Source organism: Peromyscus californicus, unplaced genomic scaffold, assembly GCF_007827085.1.
Source record: "Peromyscus californicus insignis strain IS unplaced genomic scaffold, ASM782708v3 Scaffold_6__1_contigs__length_162567912, whole genome shotgun sequence".
In the NCBI taxonomy this organism is placed as follows: Eukaryota; Metazoa; Chordata; class Mammalia; order Rodentia; family Cricetidae; genus Peromyscus; species Peromyscus californicus.
The window spans coordinates 83,224,281-83,235,199 of record NW_026294584.1 but is presented as its reverse complement, the minus strand read 5'-3'; the positions used below and the strand labels follow the sequence as shown (position 1 = coordinate 83,235,199).

The 10,919-nt window shown below is 40.8% G+C and overlaps 1 gene segment (V, D, J or C); it reads right to left on the bottom strand.

Moving 5' to 3' along the window:
* Window positions 1-7,943: 7,943 nt before the first annotated feature.
* LOC128099572 (immunoglobulin kappa variable 1-12-like) lies at window positions 7,944-8,443 on the bottom strand. The segment is given in 2 exon segments: window positions 7,944-8,266; window positions 8,389-8,443. Coding segments are annotated over 2 exon segments (378 nt in total).
* Window positions 8,444-10,919: the final 2,476 nt, after the last annotated feature.

Genomic DNA, 10,919 nt, shown 5'->3' with positions numbered 1-10,919 from the left:
ATATTTACTGAGATGGAAACACTGGAAGGAGTAAAACTCATACTCTGATCCTCTTGCTGTTATGGCTAATAACCTCAGGAAGTGCACACAGTAAACAGAGACCATTATGGGTCCCCTTAGAGATGAGCATATGTCATTACTACAACCTCTGACATCATAGAGAAATGTTGTTACTTTATTAAAAATGTCTTTTCTAAATCATCCCTGAGTGAGGTAACCCAGATCAATAAAGACAAATTTGGTATGTACTCACTGACCAGTGGATATTAGGTGTAAAATAAAGGAGAGATATCCAGATCTAGATGGAAAGGGGTAATACAAGAGCTTTTATGAATGTACTGAGGGCAGGTGGGGATGGGAGCATGAGCGATAAGGTTGGGGGGACATGGAGGGGTACAGTGCTGAGCCAAACATTAGGTGGAGTTTGGGAATCCTGCAGAGGAGAAGATAGGAGTGTAGGGGCCAGAGGGATCAAGAGCACTATGGGAAGGCTCGCACAATCAACTCAGGTGGACTTATGGGGATCACAGAGACTGATCCAAAGACCACGGAGCCTGCATAAGACTGACCTAGGCACTCTGCATATATGTTATAGTTGTGTCACTTGGTCTTCTTATGGGACCTCTAACAGAGGGAACAGGGGCTATCTCTGTTTTACTGGCTGTGGAGATCCTACTTCTCATACTGGGTCACCTTACCCAGCCTTAATACATGGGGATGTTCTTAATCTTACTGTAACTTGATGTGCCAAGTTTTATTGATACTCATAGGAGATCTGCCCTTTCCTGGATGGAGACAGAAGAGTAGAGGATTGAGGGTGGGAGGCAGGAATGGGGAAGAGGGATTGGAAGTGGAGGATTGGTGAGAAGATGGGACTGGGATGTAAAGTAAGTAGATGAAAAATAAATAAATAATGAATAAAGTATCTTTTCTAACAAAGTTGTTTGATGTGTAAAGTGAGACAGGGATAAATTAAATTTTATTTTAGGATCTCTTCCTCATGATTCTGCTCCTCTTGTTCCCCTTCTGATTCTCCACCTTCACCACCTTGTTTCCATGGGATGCATCATGACCTAGTTGAATGTATTTCACAGGACAAAGACCATTTTTACATTACAAATTGTATCCAGATAGTTCATCCTTCTGACAATGAAGATGGATTGTATAATTATCTCTACATTGTTTTAAAAATCATTTCTATGCGAGTCAATAGATAATTATGATAAATCTCTAAGAAAGCAAAGCATAGTGCCAAATTATCTTACTGTCATATGCTGTCTATAAAGCTCAGGCAAATATAATACCTAGTTTTTAAAAAGTTGGGCATTTTATACCTCAGATTACAAAAAAAGACCGAAATGTCTGCTGTTACCTCTTGTATCTAAGCTAATAGCACAATGTACAAAATGTAGTAAGAAATCAGCAATGGGAGAAATAAAATAAATTATTTGCTAATAGATCTGCACACAAATTCATAAAGAAGGAATGTCAACATAAATATTTAGGAGTAATCACAATAAAATCTCTACATACACCAAGGACAACAGAGTTGCCCTTGTACATTAAAAGTCATACATGTGAATAGTGAATATGTCTGTGTTCATAATAAGAACCACTCTAAAACTATATTTTCCAATGGAAGACTATTTTTCCTGCATGTTTGTAAGAACATTATGTGCATGTCTGGTGCCCTCAGAGGCCAGAAGAGGGTACTGGATCCTGCTGTGGGATGTTCTGTATGGCAAATGTGTTGCTGATTGGTTAATAAATAAAACACTGATTGGCCATTGGCTAGGCAGGAAGTGTAGGCAGGACAAGGAGGAGAATAAAGCTGGGAAGTGGAAGGCTGAGTCAGAGAGACACTGCCTGCCACCACGATGAGAAACAGCATATGAAGATGCCGGTAAGCCACGAGCGACGTGGCAAGGTATAGATTAATGGAAATGGATTAATTTAAGCTGTAAGAACAGTTAGCAAGAAGCCTGCCACGGACATACAGTTTGTAACCAATACAAGTCTCTGTGTTTACTTGGTCAGGTCGGAGTGGCTGTGGGACTGGCAGGTGAGAGAGATTTGTCCTGACTGTGGGCCAGGCAGGAAAACTCAAGCTACAAATGGCGTCCAACGTGGTAGCAAGAGTTTCCACCTAAAAACTGAGAAAAAAGATTCTAAAACAGAGCTAAAAACAGTTCCTAATTGTCTCTCTCAAATGAGCGGCAGCTGCTGGTTTGAGCTACTGGTGGGTTCCTGGCATGTGCGCTTGATCTGCAGTATGGCAGGAATGAGGCCTCTGTAAGTGGCACATTAAGCTGCGTGGTGGATTTGGCCTTTGCTGGTACAAAACAAAAAAAGAGGTTTCTGGGCTACACGCTGCTTGGATAAAAGCATAGACCCAGGATAGCTCCCAGAGCTGGTGGAAAATGTACTACTGCCATGTTGGGAAGCTGAGGTGGGCAGAGCCAGCAGCCACAGCTGCTGCAGTTTAAAGCAATAGATTCACAATAAGACAGATTCAGATGTAATAGTTTACAATGTGTGTAAAATATACATAGGCTTGAAAGAGACAAAAAAGGTGATATATACAGTTATATAAGCAAATACATAGTTTTAAAAAATAAAGTTTTTAAAGAGACAGTAAAATTAATATAAAAAATAAGCCATGTAAAGATGAATATTACACAGAGAATCTGGATTGTGTTGTCTTTGGGATTTTCAACTGCAGAAAAACATTTGATTGTAAAAACTGTTGAATTATGCCAAAATGTTTATTTTAAAGGTACCTTGACTTCAAAATTTGGATATAAGGATATGTTGCTTTGGAAAAGAGTCTCTTTTGTTCTCACAGAAAGCCAGAGGCTTTGGATTTGTTCCAGATTAAGATACATCAGGTTTGACCAGCCAAGTCCCCCTGAAAGGTCTCCGATGACACCATGGCCCAGATGATCCAACATCCAGAATGGTTTCAAGGCAACTGGCTCAGACAATACAGCCTCATGGACTATTCCATAATCCTAAAATTTTCTTTGTGTTCCCATAAGATACAGCACCCCCCTCCAGCAGGAACTAGTAAGAGAAGAAGCTACGCCCAAATTCCCAAATTATATGTAATTTTACTTTGTTAAGGTTAAAACCTTCCTTTTTGAAAAAAAAAAGGGGGAAGTGCTGTGGGATGTTCTGTATGACAAATGTGTTGCTGATTGGTTAATAAATAAAACACTGATTGGCCATTGGCTAGGCAGGAATTGTAGGCAGGACAAGGAGGAGAATAAAGCTGGGAAGTGGAAGGCTGAGTCAGAGAGACACTGCCAGCCACCACGATGAGAAACAGCATATGATGATGCCGGTAAGCCACGAGCGATGTGGCAAGGTATAGATTAATGGAAATGGATTAATTTAAGCTGTAAGAACAGTTAGCAAGAAGCCTGCCACGGACATACAGTTTGTAACCAATATAAGTCTCTGTGTTTACTTGGTCGGGTCTGAGTGACTGTGGGACTGGCAAGTGAGAGATATTTGTCCTGACTGTGGGCCAGGCAGGAAAACTCAAGCTACAGGATCCCCTGGAACTGGAGTCAAAGATAGCTGTGGGTCACCATGTGGGTGCTGAGAATCAAACCCAGGTCCTCTTCAAGAGCAACAAGTGCTCTTAACCGCTAGTCATTCTCACCAGCTCCATGAAGCACTTTTAATTGTATATTTTCTCCAATTGGCACATAAACTCAATGTAATGTAAATAATATTGCTGGATGGGTTTCTAAGGCTAATTAAGTCAGTATAGAATTTATGTAGAAAATCAGACAACATAACTAAGAAAATCTGAAGCCTATAAAAGTGTTATCATATCCTAAGCTGGGCGGTGGTGGCGCACGCCTTTAATCCCAGCACTCGGGAGGCAGAGCCAGGTGGATCTCTGTGAGTTCGAGGCCAGCCTGGGCTACCAAGTGAGTTCCAGGAGAGGCGCAAAGCTACACAGAGAAACCCTGTCTCGAAAAACCAAAAAAAAAAAAAAAGTGTTATCATATCCTCTGACTTGATGGTCCTCTTTTGTATAAAACTGTAGTAATTAAGTTGTATGTACTGTAGATGTGCAGGTAGATGGGTAGATGAATGGGACATCACAAAGAGACAAGTAATAGATCTTACCCACAAAGGATTTCTAAACTAAAATAAAATATATAAAGAATAGAGTATAGATCACTGTTATTTTATTGCTGTTCTCTTCTTGGAGAGGGTATTGAGACAGAGTTTCTCTGTGTAGTCTTAGTCATCCTGGAACTCTCTCTGTAGACCAGGCTAGCATTGAACTCATAGAAATATTCCTGCCTTGGCTCCCAAGTGCTGGGATTAAAAGCATGTGCCACCACTGCCAGGCTTTGTTTTGTTCTGAAAACTATGCTCTGCAATATCATTTTTTTATTTTTTTAATATTAAAATTAATTTAATTTTACATATCAGCCATGGATCCTCCTGTCTTCCCTCCTCCCCTGCCCTCGACCCTCCCTCCATTCCACCTCCTATTCCCATCTCCTCCAGGGCAAGGACTCTCCTGGGGATTCAGCTCAGCCTGGTAGATTCAGTCCAAGCAGGTCCAGTCCCCTCCTCCCTTCACCCAGGCTGAGCAAAGTGTCCCAGAATAAGCCCCAGCTTCCAAAAAGCCAGCTCATGCACTAAGGATAGGTCCCAGTCCCACTGCCTGGGGGCCTCCCAAACAGTTCAAGCTAATCAACTGTCTCACTTATCCAGAGGGCCTGATCCAGTTCCATGGGGGCTCCTCAGCTATTGGTTCATAGTTCATGTGTTTCCACTAGTTTGTCTATTTGTTCCTGTGCTTTTTCCAATCATGGTCTCAACATCTCTCGCTCATACAATCCCTCCTCTCTCTCGCCAATTGGACTCCCGGAGCTCCACATTTGAAAAAATCCAACACCCCTTCATGATAAAGGTCTTGGAGCGATCAGGAATACAGGGAACATACCTAAACATAATTAAGGCAATTTACAGCAAGCCAACAGCCAACATCAAAGTAAATGGAGAGAAACTCAAAGCAATTCCACTAAAATCAGGAACAAGGCAAGGCTGTCCACTCTCCCCATACTTATTCAATATAGTACTTGAAGTTCTAGCCAGAGCAATAAGACAACATAAGGACATGAAGGGGATATAAATTGGAAAGGAAGAAGTCAAGCTTTTGCTATTTGCAGATGACATGATAGTATACATGAGTGACCCCAAAAATTCAACCAAGGAACTGATACAGGTTATAAACACCTTCAGCAACATAGTAGGATACAAGATTAAATCAAAAAAATCAGTAGCCCTCCTATATACAATTGACAAAGAGCCTTAGAAGGAAATCAGAGATACATCACCCTTTACACTAGGCACAAATGATATAAAATACCTTGGGGTAACTCTAACTAAGCAAGTGAAGGACCTGTATAACAAGAACTTTAAGTCCCTGAAAATGAAATTGAAGAAGATGCCAGAAAATGAAAAGATCTCCCATGCTTATGGATAGGCAGGATTAACATAGTAAAAATGGCAATCTTATCTAAAGCAATCTACAGATTCAATGCAAATCCCCTCAAAATACCAACACAATTCTTCACAGACCTGTAAAGAATAATACTCAACTTCATATGGAAAAACAAAAAACCCAGGATAGCCAAAAGAATCCTGTACAATAAAACAACCTCTGGAGGTATCACGATCCCTTACTTCAAGCTCTACTATAGCGCTACAGTAATAAAAACAGCTTGGTACTGGCGTAAAAACTGACATGTGGACCAATGGAATTGAATTGAAGACCCTAACATTAATCCGCACACCTATGAACATATAATTTTTGACAAAGAATCCAAAACTGTACAATGGAAAAAAGAAAGCTTCTTCAACAAATGGTGCTGGCATAACTGGAAGTCAACGTGTGGAAGGCTGCAAATAGATCCATATCTATAACTGGGCACAAAACTTAAATTCAAGTGGTTCAAAGACCTCAACATAAATCCAGTTACTCTGAACCTGATAGAAGAGAAAGTAGGAAGTAGTCTTGAATGCATTGGCATAGGAGATCACTTCTTAAATATAATACCAGTAGCACAGACACTGAGAGAAACAATTAATCAATGGGACCTCTTGAAACTGAGAAGCTTTTGTAAAGCAAAGGATGGGGTCAACAAGGCAAAGCAACAGCCTACAAATGGGAAAAGATCTTCACCAACCCCACATCTGACAGAGGGCTGATATCCAAAATATATAAAGAACTCAAGAAATTAGACATCAAAATGCCCAATAGTCCAATTAAGAAATGCGCTATAGAGCTAAACAGAATTCTCAACAGAGGAAGCTCAAATGGTTGAAAGACATTTAAAGAATTGCTAAACATCAAGGAAATGTAAATCCAAACGACTCTGTGATACCACCTTACACCTGTCAAAATGGCTAAGATCAAAAACACTGAAGACAGCTTATGCTGGAGAGGATGTGGAGCAAGGGGAACTCTCTTCCACTGTTGGTGGAAATGCAAGCTTCTACAGCCTCTTTGGAAATCAATATGGCACTTTCTTAGAAAATTGGGAATCGATCTCCCCCAAGATCCAGCTATACCACTCTTGGGCATATACCCAAGGAATGCTCAATCATACCACAAGGGCACATGCTCAGCTATGTTCATAGCAGCGTTGTTTGTAATAGCCCAAAATTGGAAACAATCTAGATGACCTTCAACTGAAGAATGGATAAATAAAATGTGATACACATACACAGTGGAGTACTACTCAGCAGAGAAAAACAATGACATCATGAGGTTTGCAGGCAAATGGATGGATCTAGAAAAAAATCATCCTGAGTGAGGTAACCCAGACTCAGAAAGACAAAGATGGTATGTACTCACTCATAGGTGGACATTAGATGTAAAACAAAGATGGTGTTGTTTGCCCAACAACAGATAAATAGATGATAGCTACATGAGCAAACTGGACATGAGAGGGGGGTTAATGAAGGGCAAGGGTTGGGGGAAAGAGAGCTTGGGGGAGTGGGAGATCCCAGCTGGATTAATAACAATGAGGGAGAACAAGAAATGAGAGACCATAATAAATGAAGACCTCATGGGAATAGGAAAAAGCAAAGTGCTAGAAAGGCCCCCAGAAATACACAAAGATACCTCCACAATAGACTACTGGCAATGATCAAGAGAAAGCATGAACTGCCCTACTCTGGTGATCAGATGGCCAATTTTTTTATTAAAATCACTTATGGGAGCATGTTTAAGACAACCCTTACAACGCATACGATGTCATATAGACAAATGCATATTCTACTTCATGCAGTGGGACTAAAAGTCATAGAAGCGTGGTTCAATATTATTTGATTTTTGTAAGCAGACCAGAGGACATAGGAGCCATTAAAATTCTATGTAGAGTGCTGCAGACAGCTGAGAGCATCAGGACACACTGCTGGAATTTCAAGACACAGCAGAGGATCATGGTTAGACAGCCTCCCCCTTTCTCTGATACTTGTGCTCTAGCTTTTATGAGAAAACCAGACATCCTTTCTGCTGTCAGCTTCTCTCAGTAAGATTTCTTTGCCCTTTAAATACTGGCATTTAGAAACTAATTTTCTGTATTTAAATGTGTTCTGAAATGTTCACAGTAGTTTCTACTGTTCTATATTGGGGATATAGTTAAGGATACTATGCTGAATCCTCATGGAGAATGGCTGTGTCCTCTATTAAGGCAGAAAAGGCATTGGTACTCTGAAAGCCTCAAGATGAAGGGGAAGAATGATAGGGTACAGAGAGGACTTTTAGCTTCTTTTGTAAAAACAATGACTCTCCATGAACTTTGCTAAAAATCCTATGACATCTGCAAAACAGTTTCAGTGAGTGACTCATGACGAGGAGCTGCTGGGGCAGCTCACCCTCTCACTTCTGCTTCCATGGAGGTTTATGGTATGACTTGTATCACTGTGGGAGGAAACTGAGCATACTGTTGACAGTAATAAGTTGCCATATCTTCAGGCTCTAGGCTGCTGATTCTGAGAGAATAATCTGTCCCAGACCCACTGCCACTGAACCTCGATGAGACCCCATCTGCCAAGTTGGATGCAACATAAATCAGGTGCTTAGGAGATTTTCCTGGTTTCTGCTGTAACCAGATTAAATTACTGCTAATGCCCTGACTGGCCCGGCAAGTGATGGTGACTCTGTCTCTCAGAGATGCAGACAGGGAGGATGGAGATTGGGTCATCTGGATGTCACATCTGGCACCTAGGAGCGGAGATAAAGTAAACAACCACATAGTAAATCATTATACAAAAGGACCTCCCCCAAATGCCAGTCTACACTAATCAGAGTGTAACAGTGAAATTCCCATTTCAGTCCTTTTTTACCTGGAAACCAGAGCAGCAGGATCCCGAGGAGCTGAGCAGGGGCCCTCATGTCCATGCTGAGTCCTGACTGCACTGACAACTGCACAGGGTGTGACTGGTATATGAAGAAGTCCTCAAGGCTGTGCAGTGAGTGCATGCAAATCACTGGGGACCAGTTAGCATGGGCACAGCTGCAAGGCTTGCTCATCTCAGCAGCTTGGCACAAGCTCAGGGTCCCTAGATGCCCAAAGTTAGACTGCATACATACATGTCTGCAAAGAACACACTTCTTCAATTTTAAAATTGTACATGATATTTCTAATGTATAGCACCTCTATTTTGAATAATACATTTCAAAGATACATTGGAGTAATATAGACAAATATCCTACTTTGAGAAAATATACAACAGTGAAGGGACTATTAAATCCTTAACTCACTTAAATATTTCTGATTGGTTGAAAAAATACTTTGTGATTTCATTGTGAAATGTTTATGAGTTTGAAGTAGTCATTTATTTAAATCAAAAGCACAATTTATCAGGATCATAGGATCATTTTAATGATTTAAAAATAAGATTTTACAGCTCTAACCATACTTACTATGGTACAAAGAGTGCAATTATACAGTAGGTGCACATATAACAACTTGATCCCCCAAATCTGTTTACTTGGAGGTCTAACCCCTTATGAAAATGGAAGTACTTTCATACTAAAGAGGTTGCATCTTTTTCTCTGAGATCCTCCATATTTCCTCTTTCCTACAATTTGCTTCTATTTCCCACAATTCCTCATCATAAAGTATTGACTAGTGAGGACAGACTTGAGCATCTAACAGAAAACATTACTACTCAATATATGGCTCTGTTGTGTATTACAAATGATATTTTCACCTTCACTCTTGAGCAGTAACTGGAGATATTATCTTAATTTAGTTGGCATCCTCACTGTCCGCATATGTGTCTCCGTCTTCAAACAAGCTAAGAAGCAGAAATGTTTGTGCATCCTTGTAACACAAATATTTAAATACTACAGAACACACATATCTATGTTCTCACCTTGGCATCCAGGCTTATTTACCATCAGAAGTAGAGTCTATTCAGTCTTCAGTACCCTTGTCCTGGAGCCTGAGGATCCAAAGGGTCTTTTAGAAACATAACTGTGAAAGGCTAGACAGTGTTGCAGCCTGAGCCTGATTGTGGATTCCACAGAGGCTATCTAGAAGATAGGCTAATCAGGAGAATCTGAGCTTGCTTTACCCAGCTGTATAATGGGATGATTTGACCACAGGTGTAATTACCAAGAGTTTGGAAGGGTCTACACTTGGCCGTATGGTGTGCTTTGATTTTGCAAGGCGAAGGCCTTTTGCCTCTCCCTTTGGCATATTATAAAAAGCCCTTTTTAACAAAGAACGAGGCTGTTTGGTACTGATCCAGGCTCTCTTGAAACTATCCTGTGTTTCTGTCTTTCTTTTCATCGGCTAGGTGTCTCCTTCTATCTGATATTTTCCTATCCCTCTCTCCTCCTCCTAATAACCCTTCAAAATGTGGGAGATGTACTCCCACACCTGACCTGACTGATTTTCCAGCATCTGATCTTAAGTGATGGGTGTGAACAAAACCTAGAATTAAAGCAGCTTCATCAAGATACAGGACACCCTCCCCATCAGGAGTACCACACAGCAGCTTTTGGTGGATCAATAGTAATGCTGGCTTCCCCGCCTCTTCACTTCACTCTCTTTCTGTTGATCTACCAGCTGTACCTCTGCCTCTTGTGGTGATACATTGTGTCCCCCAATATATTGTTCACCCCAATAAAGCTCATCTAAGTATCAGAGGACAGAGCTAACCACTATATTAGACATAGAAGCCAGACAGTGGTGGCACACACATCTTTAATCCTATCACTCGGGAGGCAGAGATCAGTCTGGATATCTTTGAGTTCAAGGCCACACTGGAAAACAGAGCCAGGCAGTGGTGGCACACACCTTTAATCCCAGTACTAGGAAGCATACACGCCTTTAGTCCCAAGAAGTAATATGGCAGGACATAGAAAGGTATATAAGATGTGAGGACCAGGAACTAGAAGCCTTTAGGCAGTTCAACTAAGACCCTCTCGGGTTAGAACTCAGAGGCTTTCAGTCTGAGAAAACAGGAACTCTCTTGAGATGCTCTTGGGCTGAGGATTTAATAAAGGTAAGACATAGCTGGTTTGCTCTGACACCCTCTTCTGGGCTCCATAGGCACCAGGCACTCATGTGGTGTACATCCTGGTAGAATACCAGTACACATAAAACAATAATTTATTTTTAATTTACAGTATTATTTGTTTTGCTATTTCCCATAGGTTTATACATTTGTTGTTATTTTATAAAGTTTATGGAGCATTGGTATCAAATCTTTTTAATAAAATCTCTACAGAATAGTTTCATTATGCTTAAAAAATGAGGAAAAGGGATATGTAATAGTTATAGGAAACTTTAGAAGACAACCACTCTTGGTGACACGCACTGTATTGAGGCAGGAGTGTAAACAGTTTATACTACATGAAGGAA